The following is a 19673-nucleotide window of genomic DNA, read 5'->3' as shown; positions in this document are numbered from 1 at the left end:
GAGACACTTCGTGAACACCCGTGGTGCAGAGGCGAGCCCAAAGGGCAGCACACAATACTGAAAGTGCCGTGTGCCCAGACGGAATCGGAGATACTGTCTGTGAACTGGCAGTATCGGGATGTGAGTGTATGCGTCCTTTAAATCCAGGGAACAAAGCCAATCGTCTTTCTGAATCATGGGTAGAAGGGTGCCCAAGGAAAGCATCCTGAACTTTTCTCGGACCAGATATTTGTTCAGGCCTCTCAGGTCTAGGATGGGGCGCATCCCCCCTGTTTTCTTTTCCACAAGAAAGTACCTGGAATAGAATCCCTGCCCTTCCTGCCAGGGTGGCACGGGCTCGACCGCATTGGCGCTGAGAAGGGCGGAGAGTTCCTCTGCAAGTACCTGCTTGTGATGGGAGCTGAAGGACTGGGCTCCCGGTGGACAATTTGGTGGAGGGGAGACCAAATTCAGGGTGTATCCGCACCGCACTATTTGGAGAACCCACTGGTCGGAGGTTATAAGAGGCCACCTTTGGTGAAAAACTTTCAACCTCCCCCCGACTGGCACAAGCACAACCCGGTGCCAGCAGAGCCTGGCGCATCAGCCCTTCCAGGATCCCAGGAAGGATGGCTCGGAGGCACTCGTCAAGGCCTGCTGTCGGGAAAGGCAGAGGGGCCAGTGTGGGTGCCGGTGCCGGAAGCTGCTCGGGTCCAGGAGACGGTACCGAGGTACCTGTGGACTGACGCAGCGACACCTCTTCGACCAAGGGGGAACGCTCCTCCTGGCACTGCCGCTTCCTGGACGTCGAGTCGTCCCTCGAAGTACTGGAGCTGGCAGTCCCGTGCGCCGTGGGCGACCGATGACGGTGCTTCTTTGCTTTCTTTCGCTGCCCGTCATCGGTGCTCGGCAGAAGAAACGAGGAGGAGGTGGAGCCCCCCCGGTCTCGAGGTATCGGATCCGACAGGGTTCGGTCCCGATGGCCCTGGGCAGAGGGAGTGGCCGGGGCAGACTGCCCGCGCGGCCGCTCACCCCCGCCGTCACCGACAGGCCAAAGGTACCTGTACTCCTGGGGCCGGTGCCAGAGTCGGCGCCGACTTCGTCGACATCGGTACCGAAGACCCGGCCATCGACACCGATGTCGTAGAGGTCGACGTTGAAGGGCCGGCGCAAGTTCCAAAAATACGGTCCCGCAAAACTTGCCTCGCCACCTGTGTCCGCTTCCTTAAGCCGAGACACAAGGTGCACGTCTTGGAATTATGCTCCGGGCCGAGGCACTGGAGACACCAAGCGTGAGTATCGGTCTGCGAGATCTGCCGGCCGCACCGACCACACATTTTGAATCCGCTCGGGACCTTCGAGGATATCGACAGAAAAATCGTGTCGGCGAAGTCAAAATCGTCGATGGTGGCGGTGAAAAGCACACCCGAAAAAGAAGAAATGACCGCGGCCGCGACGACGCTCCCTCGCGGCTAAAAACGACGAGGAAAACCCTTTCGCTGTTTTTTTTTAAAGAAAATAAGACGCGAACGCGTACTCAGAAAGAGAAAAAACTGACGCGCCGTCGCGGCTAAAAACGACGAGGAAAACTCTTCTTTTTTTTTTTTGGAAAAAAATAACACGCGAACGCGTACTTTGAAAAGAGAAAAACCGCGGCTAGGCCACAATCCGGTTTCCGGGGCTAAGAGAGAGACAGGAACACGTCTCTCTCCAGCGCGGAATAGAAAAAAACTGCGGGACCGCCCGCAAAGTTTTCTTCCGGTTGCTGGGGGCTGCTGTGGAAGTCAACCCAGTCGTGAGAACAAGCAGCCTGCTTGTCCTCGGAGAAATAATGCTACCAGGAAAATTTTAAACAGTAGTCATCTTACCTTCCTGCTGCCATCTTTTTCCAGTTTTCCCAGAAGCATATCAAACTAAAAAAAAAACCACACAATTTTTTTTGCCTTCTATTTTGTAATACACTACTACTACTACTATTTAGCATTTCTATAGCGCTACAAGGCATACGCAGCGCTGCACAAACATAGAAGAAAGACAGTCCCTGCTCAAAGAGCTTACAATCTAATAGACAAAAAATAAATAAAGTAAGCAAATCAATCAATTAATGTGAACGGGAAGGAAGAGAGGAGGGTAGGTGGAGGCGAGTGGTTACAAGTGGTTACGAGTCAAAAGCAATGTTAAAGAGGTGGGCTTTCAGTCTAGACTTAAAGGTGGCCGAGGATGGGGCAAGACGTAGGGGCTCAGGAAGTTTATTCCAGGCGTAGGGTGCAGCGAGACAGAAGGCGCGAAGTCTGGAGTTGGCAGTAGTGGAGAAGGGAACAGATAAGAAGGATTTATCCATGGAGCGGAGTGCACGGGAAGGGGTGTAGGGAAGGACGAGTGTGGAGAGATACTGGGGAGCAGCAGAGTGAATACATTTATAGGTTAGTAGAAGAAGTTTGAACAGGATGCGAAAACGGATAGGGAGCCAGTGAAGGGTCTTGAGGAGAGGGGTAGTATGAGTAAAGCGACCCTGGCGGAAGATGAGACGGGCAGCAGAGTTTTGAACCGACTGGAGAGGGGAGAGGTGACTAAGTGGGAGGCCAGCAAGAAGCAGATTGCAGTAGTCTAGACGAGAGGTGACAAGGGTGTGGATGAGGGTTTTGGTAGAGTGCTCGGAAAGAAAGGGGCGGATTTTACGGATGTTGTAAAGAAAGAAACGACAGGTCTTGGCGGTCTGCTGGATATGAGCAGAGAAGGAGAGAGAAGAGTCAAAGATGACCCCAAGGTTTCGAGCTGAGGAGACAGGGAGAATGAGAGAGCCATCAACAGAAATAGAAAACGGGGGGAGCGGGGAGGTGGGTTTCGGGGGGAAAATGAGAAGCTCGGTTTTGGTCATATTTAATTTCAGGTGGCGTTGAGACATCCAGGCAGCAATGTCAGACAAGCACGCTGAAACTTTGGTTTGGATGCAAGGTGAGATATCAGGGGTAGAAAGGTAGATTTGGGAGTCATCAGCATAGAGATGGTAGGAAAAGCCATGGGATGAGATTAATGAACCAAGGGAAGAAGTGTAGATAGAAAAGAGGAGGGGACCAAGAACAGAACCCTGAGGTACGCCGACAGGCAGAGGGATAGAAGTAGAAGAGGATCCACCAGAGTGAACACTAAAGGTGCGGAGGGAGAGGTAGGAAGAGAACCAGGAAAGGACAGAGCCCTGGAATCCAAGTGAGGACAGGGTATCGAGAAGTATGCTGTGATTGACAGTGTCAAAAGCATGCATTCTTCAATAAGTCTATGAAAACAGACATGGATGTACCTCTCTACTTTCAATTACCAGCTCACTAACACACCGCAAGAACATGTTCTCTCCTTGACCATCTTTCTCATCTCTGCAGTAAGAAAACAAGTAAAATTAATAACCTTTATTTAGATTTAAGCAGTGTCTTTCATAAGAACTGGATTTTCATGTGTATCATGTGTACTTGCAAAATTTATGATTACGTTAACCCATGGACTTTGCACCAGTTCTCAAAAGGAAAGTAAAAAACACACTGTTATATTTTTATCCACAGAAGGGAAGGGCAATTTTTTGACAGCCAATTTACCTGGGTAGAAGGCTTTTAAAAACTGCCCTATAAAAACAAACTGTGTATTTGTAATCATTTCTCGGATGGGCAATCTGGGAATATACTTCTTGTGCATATACCGCATCAGTTCCCCCAGGACATAACAGACTGAACAATAAAATTATTGCCACCTAATTACAAAAATAAATTGTGTGAACTGAAACAGCTATTCCTACCTGAGAAAGTAGAAATACTGGAGCGCTTCTCTGGGGTCAGTTGACTCAAATTTACGAGTGTAAAGCGTTAAAAGACGGATAAAATTAAGGCGCCTCATATATGGAGGATCTTCAGCTTCCTGACTCACTATAAAATTAAGAATAAAATGTGTCTGTTCTACATGATACAATGAAACAGTAGTGGTTAAATTAAACTGTAATTTATATATTGTATTCAGTCAATTAAAATGACTGAGAGTCCCACTAAGATATAAAAATAACCACTGGTTGATCGAGAAAATAAAGTGAAACACAATTAGGGGACCCTTTTACTAAAGATTAGTGCATGTTATCTGCAGCAGGGCCCATAGGAATAAAATGAGTTTTGTGGCAGATAAAATGTGATACTTTTAGTCTTAATAGAAATTAAGTAAATGATAATACTGTAATCAAGGTCCTAAATTTGTAAGTCAATCTCCCACATTCAAATCTAAAATTGCTAACTTTTTAAAAATAAATAGACATCGTTGGAGATTTAATTCCACACTCCTAACTAATCCTAATTTCATAGAATATATATCAAAAGCAATGCAAGAATATTTTCACTTCAACTCGCCAAATCACACGACTTGGAATAATTTTTGGGATGCTTTTAAGGTGTTTGTAAGAGGGGAAATAATAACATTTACAGCCTCTAGAAATAAAGAATTAAATAATGAAATATTGGAATTAGAAAATAAAATAAAATCTTTAGAACTAATACATATAAGTGATACTAACAATATACCCATATTAGAAGAGCTTAAGGCATCCAAACTCAAATATAATACAATATTAGGTACTAAAGCTAGCAAAGGTATTTTTAATAACAATGCATCATACTACTATGAAGGTAATAAAGCAGGACACCTGCTAATTATCTGAAAGCCCGCAAAGAAAAAAATTACATCTCTTCAATCAAAGATGAGAATAATGTTCTTCTAACAAATAACATAAACATAGCAAATAGATTCCAATCTTTTTATAAAGACTTATATACTTCAGACATTGAAACTGAGTCATTAAACTATGATTTTTTTGGGAAAACTAGAACATCAAACAGAAGAAGACAACATGATGTTTTCTAAAAAAAAATCTCAACAGACGAGATTAATATAGCTATCCTAAACATGGCGACAAAAAAGGCTCCCGGACCGGATGGTTTACCAATTGAATTCTATTCAGCCTTTAAGTCTATATTATCCCCAATTTTATGTGATTATTACAATTACATGATAGAAACTGGTAATATAAAAGGCACTTTTACTGAAGCCAATATTATTGTGCTATTGAAACCTGATAAAGATCCCAGTTCTGTGCAAAACTATAGACCATTATCTTTAATAAACTTGGATGCCAAGATATTTGCCAAAATTGTTGCCGAGAGATTACAACTTTTCCTACCTAAAATCATACATCCGGATCAAACGGGTTTTATGAATGGGAGATCCTCCTCAGATAACACAAGAACCTTCTCTAACATACTAATGCATGGTCAAGAAACATCAGATCCTTTGGTTGCAATAGGATTAGATGCTGAAAAAGCATTTGATCGTGTAGAATGACCATATTTGTTCAAAGTACTACAATGGTATGGTTTATCTGCACAATCAATCAATATAATTAAAGTCCTGTATACTTTCCCAACTACATTTATTCAAATTAATGATGTAATTTCTAAGCCTTTTACACCAGCAAGGGGCACTAGACAGGGTTGTCCCTTATCTCCATTATTATTTAATCTAGCCCTTGAACCATTATTAACAGCAATTCGTCAACACCCCCTTATCAGTGGCGTTAAAATCGGTCAACAAAACATTAAATTAGCTGCGTATGCAGATGATGTCCTACTATTCACCTCTCCTACATCAATTCCTCACATACTGTGTTTAATATCTAAATATGCCAAAATATCCGGTTATAAATTAAATACCACAAAAACGGAACTTTTGCCCATAAATTGTGTTCATCTGAAACATATTATTCAACAATATAATTTTCAATGGAATGATAATCAAATTAAGTATTTGGGAGTTTTATTTGGCCCCACTATTGAGGACACTATTAAATATAACTCTGAAAATATAATTAAAATTACTGAATTACTAACTCAAAAATGGTCACCATTAAGGCTTAATTGGTGGGGTAGACTATAAACCATAAAAATGATGATAGTGCCAAAAATTAACTACATTCTTAGCATGCTACCTATGTTACTAAATCCAACAACATATAAGAAGGTTGAAGCTAAATTAGTACAATTTTTATGAAATAATAAAACACCTAGAATTTCAGTTAAAAAATTGAAGGCCTGTCCACTAAAAGGTGGTGTCAATTTTCCTAGTTTCTATGATTATCACATATCTTTTCTCCTAAAGCAAAACTCAGCATTTATGTTTGATAAGGAACAACTCAACACCTACCTCATCATGGTTCCAGATTGAAATGCTAAAGCAACCAGACACACCCACATATTTCTTCCCTTGGTCTCAAAAGACTAATGTTTCTTCTAATGTTTTGTTTAAAACTCACATACTATGTACATCCCAATTTGGAACAATCCAAAATTCAAAATTAACAATTGTTGCATAAATTGGAATACTTGGAAAAAAGCTGGTATATGGACTCTCAATGATGTTATAAAAGATAATTCTTGGCTACCTTTTGCCCAAATAAGTATAAAATATGGTCTTAAAAGTTCTTAATACTATAAATGGGTTCAACTCAAACACTGTGTAACTAACTCCGTAGATATAAAAAAATTAACTACTGATTACCCTTCTTGTTGGCAACTTTGCAAGTCCTTTATGACTTCCAAAAAAGTCGCATCTAAATGGTACAAAATACTACAGTTAGCTAAATTCAAAGAACCTACTTATACCATGCAATCATGGGAATGCGATCCAAATGCCCAACTAGATGAAAAAACTTGGGAAAAATTTTGGTTTAAAATTACTCATACCACCAAATCAGCGTCCATTTCACAATCTATGTTCTACTTAGCACACAGAGCCCTATGGACTCCTGCTAAACTCGCCAAATTGAACACAATAAAACCAAAAAACAGTGCGAATAAATGCTGGACCTGTGAAAAAGATGTTGGAAATCTTAAACATATCATCTATTCTTGCCCATATATTCAAGAATATTGGAATTCTGTATGGGACACAATGAGGCATATTTTCAAAGCACTTTGGGAGGCTAAGTTCCATAGGTTTCTATGGAACTTTGGAAGGCTAAGTGCTTTGAAAATATGCCTCTATCTTCCACCTTGAATATTCAAGATGTTTTATCATATAATATAGTTATCTGTGGATCACTAATGTTACAATCATCAATAGACAAATATCAAGCACAATTACTGGATTTAATGTTACATCAAGCCCTTAGAACACTTTTCTTTTGTTGGAAAGATCTTGACAAAGTAACTGATTTATCATGGTGGAACTCTGTATGTATTTTAGCTAAATATGAATATGCTGCGGCTGAAAAACATAACTCACTTGTTAAGTACAACAAAATATGGTCTCCTTTACTAAACCCACTACGTAATAACCTTTGTCAGAATTGAAATTATGTATTACTCCTGTGACTTATGATTTTGATCCGTTATTGAAATAATCCCTGACTTGCCCTAACTTGAACATGTATGCTGATGCTTGTTACTGTTAACTTGTTAAGCTGGCTAATTGCTTTATTTTAGCCATTTGTTATCATTTATAAAACACAATAAAAATATTGGAACTAAAAATAAAAATACTTCAACATTTTTAATTTTAGAAACATTTCTCCTCCATTTTGAAAACCAATTTTTCAAACACAATTTTAGGGGCATCCATACATTTATTTGGTAAATAAAACATTGATATCGTATTTCTAACCTTGAATTCAAAGACTGAAGGTAGGATTCTACACTTAGAAGAGAAGACTGCAGTAATGAAAATTAGGTCATCCTACATTATGAAACAAACAAACTACATGTTTCAAAACATGTCTCAACAAGCATGCAAATTAATGCCTTGTTAAAATTGCAGCAGTAATCTGAAGCTCATTGCTAAATGTCATCTTTCCTGTAAGTGCCAGAGCAGTGACTGGCTTAGGCACTAACAGAAAGGATGACATTTAAATAGCCCCCACACATACACACAATAAGTTTGGGGGGGAGAGGAATGTGCCACAGGATTTTGCACTGTCTGCCCCCTAAATCAATGTCCTGACGAACACCAACCCCCAATCTGATACCCCCCCCCCCCCCCAGATTATGCAGACTATAAACAGATAAGTAAAATAAAAAATTTTTAAAAAGAAAACCAACCCCCTGAAACACATCCTTTTTCCTGGTGTCTAGGGCACCCCCTCCCTTTCTTTCTCCTCCAACTACTCTTTAAAAAAAAATTCCCTGGTGTCTATTGGCAACTCCTCCCTCTCATCCTCCTGACCCAACTTGTCTTTACAAAAATAAAAAAGTCCCCTGGTGTCTAATGGCACGCCCCCATGCTTAACTCGACCCCCGATATACACTGCTAGTGTCTAGTGGAATTTTTTCCCTTATATGGCAAACTAACCCCACCCAGTGCACTACATGGGGTTAGGCACTGCCATTTAGAAGATGACAGCACAGGAGGCAGGAGTGACTGGTCATTGCTCCTGCCTCAAAGGTCGGGGTGGGGGTGTCCTGGGAGGGTTCAGCGGGGGTCCCCACTAAACATCAGACATGTTGGGGTGGGGGTGGGTCGGTGGGTCGAGGGCAGGAAGGAGGAAAGGAGGAAGGGTGATAGGATCGAGTTGGTTCAGTAGGGGCGGGAAGATGCTGGTGCAAAAAGCTAAGGTGTAGGGAGGGCAGGTCAGACTATGCTGCTCTGAACCTGGTGAAAAAGGTCTGGCCGTAACCACGCATTGGAGACCACAGTTTCTTTTTCTGTATTGTTGTGACAAACATGATGACCTCATATGCATTAATTTGAATGCACAGTGCAGCTATGTATACTGCACAAGTCAAGCCTGCACTAAACCAGGAAAGCGAAGATACATACCTGTAGCAGGTATTCTCCGAGGACAGCAGGCTGATTGTTCTCACATGTGGGTCGACGTCTGCGTCGGCCCGGGAATCTGCAATTTTGCAATCAAAATACAAAAAAATCTTTCCAGAGTCTTCTGGCGAGTGTGTAGCGCGCACCTTGCATGCGCGGACGTCTTCCCGCCCATCGCGTGAGCGTTCCCGCTCAGTTAAATCAAAAAGCAAATAAACAACAACTCCAAAGGAGAGGTGGGCGTGTTTGTGAGAACAATCAGCCTGCTGTCTTCGGTGAGTACCTGCTACAGTATCTTCACTTTCTCCGAGGACAAGCAGGCTGCTTGTTCTCACATGTGGGATATCCCTAGCACCTAGGCTCACTCAAAACAATGAACATTGGTCAATTGGGCCTCGCAACAGCGAGGACATAACATAGATTGACCTGAAACTATAAACAACTAACAGAGTGCAGCCTGGAACAGAACAAAAACGGGCCTGGGGGGGGGGGGGGGGGGGGGGTGGAGTTCCATTCTAAACCCTGAAGATTCTGCAGCATCAAATGCCCAAACTGACCGTCACGTCGGGTTTCCTGCTGGAGGCAGTAGTGAGATGTGAATGTGTGGACTGATGACCACGTTGCAGCCTTGCAAATCTCCTCAGTGGAGGCTTACTTTAAGTGAGCCACTGACGCTATTGAGGATAACACATTTAGAGGCATATTTTCAAAGCACTTAGCCTCCCAAAGTTCCATAGAAACCTATGGAACTTAGCCTCCCAAAGTGCTTTGAAAATATGCCTCTAAGTGTACTGTGGACTCTACTAAGGGCTGCGATAGGGTGTTATAATACGTTTGGAATTAGTTGATGATGTTTTTGATAACTTTACTATTAATTTACATACATAACACAGATGGACAGGGACAGAGGGGGTCCTTCTGTTAAAGTTTAAAACTTGATGGCAATTTTTTTTTTTTTTTTTTTTTTAAAGAGAACTTGTTGTAATAGGTAGGAAATTTGCCTGTACATTTTACTTACAATGTTGAATTTGTGTATTTGGAACTGTCATCAATAAAAAATTGTTTACACCTAAGTGAGCCACTGACGCAGCCATGACTCTAACATTATGAGCCGTGATATGGCCCTCCAGAGTAAGCCCAGCTTGGACGTAAGTGAAGTATATGGAATCTGCTAGACAATTGGAGATTGTGTGTTTTCCGATGGCGACTCCCCTCCTGTTAGAATCAAAGAAACAAACTGGGCAGAGTGTCTAAAGGGCTTTGTCCGCTTCACATAAAAGGCCAATGGTCTCTTGCAGTCCAAGGTGTGCAAACTGCTTTCGTCAGGGCAGGTATGAAGACGAACGAAAAATGTTGGCAAGACAATTGTCTGGTTCAGATGAAACTCCGACCTTTGGCAGGAACATAGGGTGCAAGCGGAAGACTATTCTGTTGTGATGAAACCTGATATAAGGTGCATGCACTACCAAGGCGTGAAGCTCACTGACTCTACGAGCTGAAGTAACTGCCACCAAGAAAACGACCTTCCAGGTCAAGTACTTCAGATGGCAGGAATTCAGTGGCTCAAAAGGATCTTTCATCACCTCGGTGAGAACGATGCTGAGATCCCATGACACTGGTGGAGGTTTGAGTGGGGGCTTTGACAAAAGCAAACCTCTCATGAATCGAACAACTAAAGGCAGTCCAGAGATAGGCTTACCCTCTACATGGCGCAATCAGAATCAGGGTTCCTCGGTCTTGCCTGAGTTTCAGCAAAGTCTTCCCCACCAGAGGTATGGGAGGATATACATACAGAAGGCCTGTCCCCCAATGCAGGAGAAAGGCATCTGACGCCTGTCTCTCGTGAGCCTGAAGTCTGGAACAGAACTGAGGGACCTTGTGATTGATCTGAGTGGCAAAAAGATCCACCGAGGGGGTGCCCCACTCCCGGAAGATCTTGCGAACCATGTTCGAGTTGAGTGACCACTCGTGAGGTTGCATTATCCTGCTCAATCTGTCGGCCAGACTGTTGTTTACGCCTGCCAGATACGTGGCTTGGAGAAACATGCCGTGACGGCGAGCCCAAAGCCACATCTGGACGGCTTCCCGACAAAGGGGGCGAGATCCGGTGCCCCCCTGCTTGTTGACACAGTACATGGCAATCTGGTTGTCCGTCTGAATTTGGATAATTTGATTGGACAGCCGATCTCTGAAAGCCTTCAGAGCGTTCCAGATCGCTCGCAACTCCAGGAGATTGATCTGGAGACCTGATTCCTGAAGGGACCAAGCTCCCTGAGTGTGGAGTCCCATCCACATGAGCTCCCCATCCCAGGAGAGATGCATCCGTGGTCAGCACTTTTTGAGGCTGAGGAATTTGGAAGGGACATCCCAAGGTCAAATTGGATCAAATTGTTCACCAGTGAAGGGAGTTGTAAAAGTCAGTGGACAGCTGGATCACATCTTCTAGACTCCCCGCAGCTTGATACCACTGGGAAGCTAGGGTCCATTGAGCAGATCTCACGTGAAGGCGTGCCATGGGCGTCACATGAACTGTGGAGGCCATATGGCCTAGCAATCTCAACATCTGCTGAGCTGTGATGCTCTGGCCATAGAAAGAGACACAAAAGGTTGTTTGCTCTCGCTCGGGGAGATAGGCCCGAGCCGTCTGTGAATCCAGCAGAGCTCCTTTGAATTCTAGTTGTTGAACTGGAAGGAGATGGGACTTTGGGTAATTTATGACAAACCTGAGTAGCTCCAGGACATAAGGGAAGACATGCACTCCCAGACTGCATAGCGACGCTGCAACTACTGCCAGGCACTTGGTGAAAACACTGGGAGCAGAAGCGAGCCCAAAGGGCAGCACACAATACTGGAAATGCTGTGCCCCCAGATGGAATCGCAGATACTTCCGGTGAGCTGGAAGTATCGGAATGTGAGTGTAAGCATCCTTTAAGTCCAGAGAGAATAGCCAATCTTGTTCCTGAATCATTGGAAGAAGGGTGCCCAGGGAAACCATCTTGAACTTTTCTCGAACCAGATATTTGTTCAGGGCCCTTAGGTCTAGGATGGGACGCATCCCCCGTTTTCTTTTTCACAAGGAAGTACCTGGAATAGAATCCCAGCCCTTCTTGCCCTGGTGGTACGGGCTCGACCGCATTGGCGCTGAGAAGGGCGGAGAGTTCCTCTGCAAGTACCTGTCTGTTGTAGGAATACTTCCCTGTGTGTCTCACCTTGCTGGTCTTGGCCTATACAAGCCTATGACATCCTGTTTCAACAAGATGGCTGCATCCACCCCTGACCCGCACATCTCTGTGTCAGCAAGAAACAGCTTTGCAGCTTGTGGAAAATTACAGCAGAAGCTCAACTCCAAAAACATGCTGTGGCCAAACCAGGCCACACTTATCTCCCTGACAGGCTGGCTCCAGCAAGGAGGGTGAGAAACAGAAAATGCATACCAAAATGTAACAACTTGAAGGTCAAGTTCTTGCCATGCAGTGAGCCGAGGAGGATCCAGATTGGTCCCGGCTGGTCACCTGGGCAACAGGGACTCAGGAGAGCAGGAACAAGGAGTTAGTCGGAAACCTTGGAAGAAGGTGGAGGTGGAAAGAAGACCAGTGAGACCTAATAAGGTCCACCAACTGAACTGTGTAACTGGAGGAAAGTACCGTGTGGATCAGCTACCTGCAAGGAGTGCCCTGTGCCCTCCCTGTCTGCTGCAGAGTTCCAGTCCTAGCTCTGACTAAGACTCGTGGCATCTCAGCTTGAGTCTGTGAAGTGTCCCGTGCATTCCCGGAAAACAACCCTGAGGTCAGCCTGGTGAGAAACACGGTGATTTATTTCCTATTAGTAGGGGGCTAGTTAGTGGTAATTACCTGAGCAGAAGGCTGGTGACGTCATACTCGTGACCAGGAGGAGCTGCTAATAACTGTACTACCTCGTAACATAGTGTGACTTATCAGTGGTGTAATTTTATCTGGTAACCAGTAAGAATTAGTGTTTAGTAGTGTGACGTATGAGTGTAATTTTTATCAGCCAGTAATTTTGTATTCAGCCAAAGCTTTGCCAGAGTGTCTATATTTTGTATACATTACCTATATTTTCTTATCTATAATAAATCTAATATATATATCATCTGTGGCTTGGTTTTAGTTCTCTCACGGAACATCTGGTAAGGTGACAGATCCAAGGTTCTGTATAATAATACCCCTAGGCTGAGCTAGGAACCTTGGAATAAGTAATCTGGGAATAATTGTTATCCTAAGTATTATTTATTTACGCCTACATTGTGCTGGAAGCTGAATGACTGAGCTCCCGGTGGACAATTTGGAGGTTTGGAAATCAAATTGAGGGAGTACCCGGACAGGACTATTTGAAGAACCCACCGATCGGAGGTTATGAGAGGCCACCTTTGGTGAAAAACTTTTAACCTCCCTCCGACCGGCAGATTGTCCGGTACAGATACATTGATGGTGGCTATGCTCAACTGGAGCCAGTCAAAAGCTCGTCCCTTGCTTTTAACTGGGGAGCTGGAGGGCCTGTCTGGGCGCATGCTGTTAACGCGAACAAGTGTGCTGGGAATCAGCCTGAGAAGGCTATCGGGAAGGTGGATTGTACCTACGCTTATTGTAAGCATAGGGAGCACTCCTCCTTCCCCGGAAAAACCGTCTACCTGTTGAGGTAGATGCTGAAGAGGCCCGGTGGGAGAGTTTGTCGAGTGCGGTCTCCCGCTGTTGCAGCTGTTCTACCACTTGCTCGACTTTCATGCCAAAAATGTTATCCCCCCAGCAAGGGACATCCGCAAGCCGCTGCTGGGTCCGATTGTCCAGGTCAGAGGCACGCAGCCATGAGAGTCTGCGCATCACTATACCTTGAGCAGCAGATCTGGATGCAACATCAAAAGTGTCATAAGCACCCCTGGACAGGAATTTACGACACGCTTTCAGCTGCCTGACCACCTCCTGAAAAGGCCTGGCGCACTCTGGAGGGAGCTTATCCACCAAGTCCGCCAGTTGCTTAACATTGTTCCGCATGTGGATGCTCGTGTAGAGCTGGTAGGCCTGAATTTTGGACACGAGCATAGAGGACTGGTAGGCCTTCCTCCGAAAAGAGTCTAAAGTCCTAACCTCTCGCCCCGGGGGCGCCAAGGTGAAATCGCTAGTACTTCTGGCTCTCTTGAGAGTGGAATCCACAACCGCAGAGTCGTGAGGTAACTGCGACCTCATCAACTCGGGTTCTCCATGGATCCGATATTGGGGCTCTGCTTTCTTGGGAATAGTGGGATTACATAAAGGCTTCAGAGGGGCACTGGATGACTCTTTAGGTGGCGAAGGATAGTCCAGAACCTTGAGCATCTCAGTCCTGGGCTCATCCTCATTAACCACAGGGAAGGGAATGCCCACAGACATTTCCCAGACAAAGGAGGAGAAGGACAGACTTTCCGGCAGAGAAAATTTCCTCTCAGGTGAAGGAGTGGGATCAGAAGGAAGACCACAAGACTCCTCTGAAGAGAAATATCCAGGGCCTTCCCCTTCATCCCAGGAGGCATCCTCCTCGGTATCAGACAAGAGTTCACGAACTACAGTCCGAAACTGGGCCCGCCTCGACACTGAGGAACGATGTCCTCGATGGTGATGCCGAGAGGTCGACTCCCTCCATCGAAGTCAATGGGGAGATAACCTGGGTGGCAGCCAAGGCCGATGCCGCAAGCGGTACCGGCGTCAGGGACCTCACCAGAGGCACAGAGCCAGCCGGTGCTTCGATCGACGGAACCGAGGGCACAAGCACCCCCGGTACCGGAACCGAGCACTGCATCAGCCCTTCCAGAAGCCCTGGAAGAATGGCTCAGATGCTTTCCTCCAGAGTCGCTGTCGAGGAAGGCTGGGAGGTCGGAGTCGATGTCAGAATCTGCGAAGGCCTGGGAGGCAGTACTGGGCTGTCTGGAGATCGACGCATCGACACCTCCTGGATGGAGGGTGAGCGGTCCTCCCGGCGTCGACGCCTCAGAGCTCCTGGTGCCGTGTCTTGAAGGAGACCGGATCTGATGCTTCTTCACATTCGCTCGATGCATGTGACCAGAACTCCTCGGTACCGACGAGGAGGATGTGGAATCCACACGCCTCCTCGGGGTGAGGTCCGACATGGGTCGGTCCCGGGGGCCTGCCCAGTAGGAGCCATTGAGACAGGTGGAGGCCCACTCGACGGCTCACTGCTCCCAGTTAAAGGTGAAGTCTGTACATCCATTACCTGCAATATCGACGCCGCAGACCTCAGTACTGCTGTCGACATCGAGGAACCAGTTGGAGCTCAAAAAAGAAGGTCCCAAAGAGCTCTTCTCGACGCCTGCGTCCGATTTTTCAAGATAAGGCACAATTTGCAGGCTTCTGGGCGATGGTTGGGCCCAAGGCACTGTACACACCAGGAGTGCGGGTCAGTGCTCGAGATCGACTGCTGGCACCGAGCACACTTCTTTAAGCCACTGGGAGGCTTAGAGGACATCAGCGGAAAAATCGCGGCAGCAAAATCAAACGGCTCAATCGTGCCAACAAAAGGCACAAAAAAGGGAACCGCGGATGGGTGGCAAAAAAGGGCCGCCATGAAAAGCAAAAGTAAACTTACCAGGGGAAAAAACTAAGAGAAAATCGTTTTAAAAATTTTTGTTTAGATAACTGGAAAAAAGAAGAAAAAGGGCGACCTAAAACAAAAAAAGAAAGCGATACACGCTGCGAAAGGGCGCCTAAGTTTTCCTGGACCTGCGAGAGAGCGACCAACAAGCAGCCTCTCTCTACCGTGGAAAAGAAAAAACTGAGGTGGGAACGGACGTGCGTGGGCGGGAAGATGGCCGCGTATGCGCAGTGTGTCCGCCCCACGTCCTACGGACTGTCGCAAAGACTTTGAAGATTTTGCTGTAAAATCTCCGTTCCTGGGGGTGCCGTGAACGCCGACCCACATGTGAGAACAAGCAGCCTGCTTGTCCTCGGAGAATACATAAATCCCTGTCTAGACCCCCAGGCAGACCTATTGTGTCTGCCTGTGGCTCTTTGCTAGAATCTCTTTCAATTTTTATTGATAAATTTTTACGTTCAATAGTTTTAAAAATACCATCATATACCCGTGATTCTACCGATATGATCAATATACTTGATACAATAACTCCCAGTGATGATATGTTCTTAGTAACTTTTGACGTAGAGAGCCTTTACACAAATATCCTACAGAGAGAATCAATTGAAATCATTAGAGAGGTATTACTAAACAAAAGAACACATCCTAGGATTCCAACACAACTTATTATAGAACTTATCACAACAGCACTTACAAAAATTTGTTTTCCATTTGATGGTAAATTTTATCATCAAATCAAAGGTACAGCCATGGACGCAACATTCGCGCCATCTATTGCCAATTTATATGTAGCAGATTTTGAGAAGAAATACATTTCAAATAATGAATATATGGATAATATATATGTCTGGAAAAGATATATAGATGATATTTTCATGATTTGCAAAGGAATAGAGAGTGACTTAAAAGATTTCTTTACATGGCTAAATACTTTAAATGTTAATCTTAAATTTCAGATGGAATATAAAGCGAATGCTACATACCTGTAGAAGGTATTCTCCGAGGACAGCAGGCTGATTGTTCTCACTGATGGGTGACATCCACGGCAGCCTCTCCAATCGGAAACTTCACTAGCAAAGTCCTTTGCTAGTCCTCGCGCGCCCATGCGCACCGCGCATGCGCGGCCGTCTTCCCGCCCGAACCGGCTCGTGTTCGTCAGTCCCGTATGTAGCAAGACAAAGACAAGGGAAGACACAACTCCAAAGGGGAGGCGGGCGGGTTTGTGAGAACAATCAGCCTGCTGTCCTCGGAGAATACCTTCTACAGGTATGTAGCATTCGCTTTCTCCGAGGACAAGCAGGCTGCTTGTTCTCACTGATGGGGTATCCCTAGCCCCCAGGCTCACTCAAAACAACAACCATGGTCAATTGGGCCTCGCAACGGCGAGGACATAACTGAGATTGATCTAACAATTTTTCCAACTAACTGAGAGTGTAGCCTGGAACAGAATAAACCATGGGCCTAGGGGGGTGGAGTTGGATCCTAAACCCTGAACAGATTCTGAAGCACTGAGTGCCCAAACCGACTGTCACGTCGGGTATCCTGCTGCAGGCAGTAATGAGATGTGAATGTGTGGACAGATGACCACGTCGCAGCTTTGCAAATCTCTTCAATAGTGGCTGACTTCAAGTGGGCTACCGACGCTGCCATGGCTCTAACATTATGAGCCGTGACATGACCCTCAAGAGTCAGCCCAGCCTGGGCGTAAGTGAAGGAAATGCAATCTGCTAGCCAATTGGATATGGTGCGTTTCCCCACAGCCACTCCCCTCCTGTTGGGATCAAAAGAAACAAACAATTGGGCGGACTGTCTGTTGGGCTGTGTCCGCTCCAGATAGAAGGCCAATGCTCTTTTGCAGTCCAATGTGTGCAGCTGACATTCAGCAGGGCAGGAATGAGGATGGGGAAAGAATGTTGGCAAGACAATTGACTGGTTCAGATGGAACTCTGACACAACCTTTGGCAAGAACTTAGGGTGAGTGCGGAGGACTACTCTGTTATGATGAAATTTGGTGTAAGGGGCCTGGGCTACCAGGGCCTGAAGCTCACTGACTCTACGAGCTGAAGTAACTGCCACCAAGAAAATGACCTTCCAGGTCAAGTACTTCAGATGGCAGGAGTTCAGTGGCTCAAAAGGAGGTTTCATCAGCTGGGTGAGAACGACATTGAGATCCCATGACACTGTAGGAGGCTTGACAGGGGGCTTTGACAAAAGCAAACCTCTCATGAAGCGAACAACTAAAGGCTGTCCTGAGATCGGCTTACCTTCCACACGGTAATGGTATGCACTGATTGCACTAAGGTGAACCCTTACAGAGTTGGTCTTGAGACCAGACTCAGACAAGTGCAGAAGGTATTCAAGCAGGGTCTGTGTAGGACAAGAGCGAGGATCTAGGGCCTTGCTGTCACACCAGACGGCAAACCCCCTCCATAGAAAGAAGTAACTCCTCTTAGTGGAATCTTTCCTGGAAGCAAGCAAGATGCAGGAGACACCCTCTGACAGACCCAAAGAGGCAAAGTCTACGCTCTCAACATCCAGGCCGTGAGAGCCAGAGACTGGAGGTTGGGATGCAGAAGCGCCCCTTCGTCCTGCGTGATGAGGGTCGGAAAACACTCCAATCTCCACGGTTCTTTGGAGGACAACTCCAGAAGAAGAGGGAACCAGATCTGACGCGGCCAAAAAGGAGCAATCAGAATCATGGTGCCTCGGTCTTGCTTGAGTTTCAACAAAGTCTTCCCCACCAGAGGTATGGGAGGATAAGCATACAGCAGACCCTCCCCCCAGTCCAGGAGGAAGGCATCCGATGCCAGTCTGCCGTTGGCCTGAAGCCTGGAACAGAACTGAGGGACTTTATGGTTGGCTCGAGATGCGAAGAGATCTACCAAGGGGGTGCCCCACACCTGGAAGATCTGTCGCACTACACGGGAATTGAGCGACCACTCGTGAGGTTGCATAATCCTGCTCAACCTGTCGGCCAGACTGTTGTTTACGCCTGCCAGATAAGTGGCTTGGAGCACCATGCCGTGACGGTGAGCCCAGAGCCACATGCTGACGGCTTCCTGACACAGGGGGCGAGATCCGGTGCCCCCCTGCTTGTTGACGTAGTACATGGCAACCTGGTTGTCTGTCTGAATTTGGATAATTTGGTGGGACAGCCGATCTCTGAAAGCCTTCAGAGTGTTCCAGATCGCTCGTAACTCCAGAAGATTGATCTGCAGATCGCGTTCCTGGAGGGACCAGCTTCCTTGGGTGTGAAGCCCCTCGACATGAGCTCCCCACCCCAGGAGAGACGCATCCGTGGTCAGCACTTTTTGTGGCTGAGGAATTTGGAAGGGACGTCCCAGAGTCAGATTGGACCAAATCGTCCACCAATACAGGGATTCGAAAAAACTCGTGGACAGGTGGATTACGTCTTCTAGATCCCCAGCAGCCTGAAACCACTGGGAAGCTAGGGTCCATTGAGCAGATCTCATGTGAAGGCGGGCCATGGGAGTCACATGAACTGTGGAGGCCATGTGGCCTAGCAATCTCAACATCTGCCGAGCTGTGATCTGCTGGGACGCTCGCACCCGCGAGACGAGGGACAACAAGTTGTTGGCTCTCGTCTCTGGGAGATAGGCGCGAGCCGTCCGAGAATCCAGCAGAGCTCCTATGAATTCGAGTCTCTGCACTGGGAGAAGATGGGACTTTGGATAATTTATCACAAACCCCAGTAGCTCCAGGAGGCGAATAATCATCTGCATGGACTGCAGGGCTCCTGCCTCGGATGTGTTCTTCACCAGCCAATCGTCGAGATATGGGAACACGTGCACCCCCAGCCTGCGAAGTGCCGCTGCTACTACAGCCAAGCACTTTGTGAAAACTCTGGGCGCAGAGGCGAGCCCAAAGGGTAGCACACAGTACTGGAAGTGACGTGTGCCCAGCTGAAATCGCAGATACTGTCTGTGAGCTGGCAGTATCGGGATGTGTGTGTAGGCATCCTTCAAGTCCAGAGAGCATAGCCAATCGTTTTCCTGAATCATGGGAAGAAGGGTGCCCAGGGAAAGCATCCTGAACTTTTCTTTGACCAGATATTTATTCAGGGCCCTTAGGTCTAGGATGGGACGCATCCCCCCTGTTTTCTTTTCCACAAGGAAGTACCTGGAATAGAATCCCAGCCCTTCTTGCCCGGATGGCACGGGCTCGACCGCATTGGCGCTGAGAAGGGCGGAGAGTTCCTCTGCAAGTACCTGCTTGTGCTGGAAGCTGTAAGACTGAGCTCC

General features: G+C 46.3%; 1 protein-coding gene across 4 annotated transcripts in view; it reads right to left on the bottom strand.

The window, feature by feature from the left end:
• NUP93 (nucleoporin 93) overlaps positions 1-19673 on the bottom strand; it is a 1074191-nt gene that overhangs the window by 326250 nt on the left and 728268 nt on the right. For all 4 annotated transcript variants that reach the window (XM_030203719.1, XM_030203720.1, XM_030203721.1 and 1 more), the window contains 3 exons: positions 3764-3890; positions 3278-3350; positions 1848-1892 (listed from right to left, as the gene is read on the bottom strand). In XM_030203719.1, the coding sequence (XP_030059579.1) occupies positions 1848-1892; positions 3278-3350; positions 3764-3890 (245 nt within the window). The remainder of the gene's footprint in view (positions 1-1847; positions 1893-3277; positions 3351-3763; positions 3891-19673) is intronic.

The sequence above is a fragment of the Microcaecilia unicolor genome, chromosome 5 (assembly GCF_901765095.1).
Source record: "Microcaecilia unicolor chromosome 5, aMicUni1.1, whole genome shotgun sequence".
Taxonomy (NCBI): Eukaryota; Metazoa; Chordata; class Amphibia; order Gymnophiona; family Siphonopidae; genus Microcaecilia; species Microcaecilia unicolor.
Note: the sequence above shows the minus strand (reverse complement) of the source record. Positions and strands in the feature narration are given on the sequence as shown.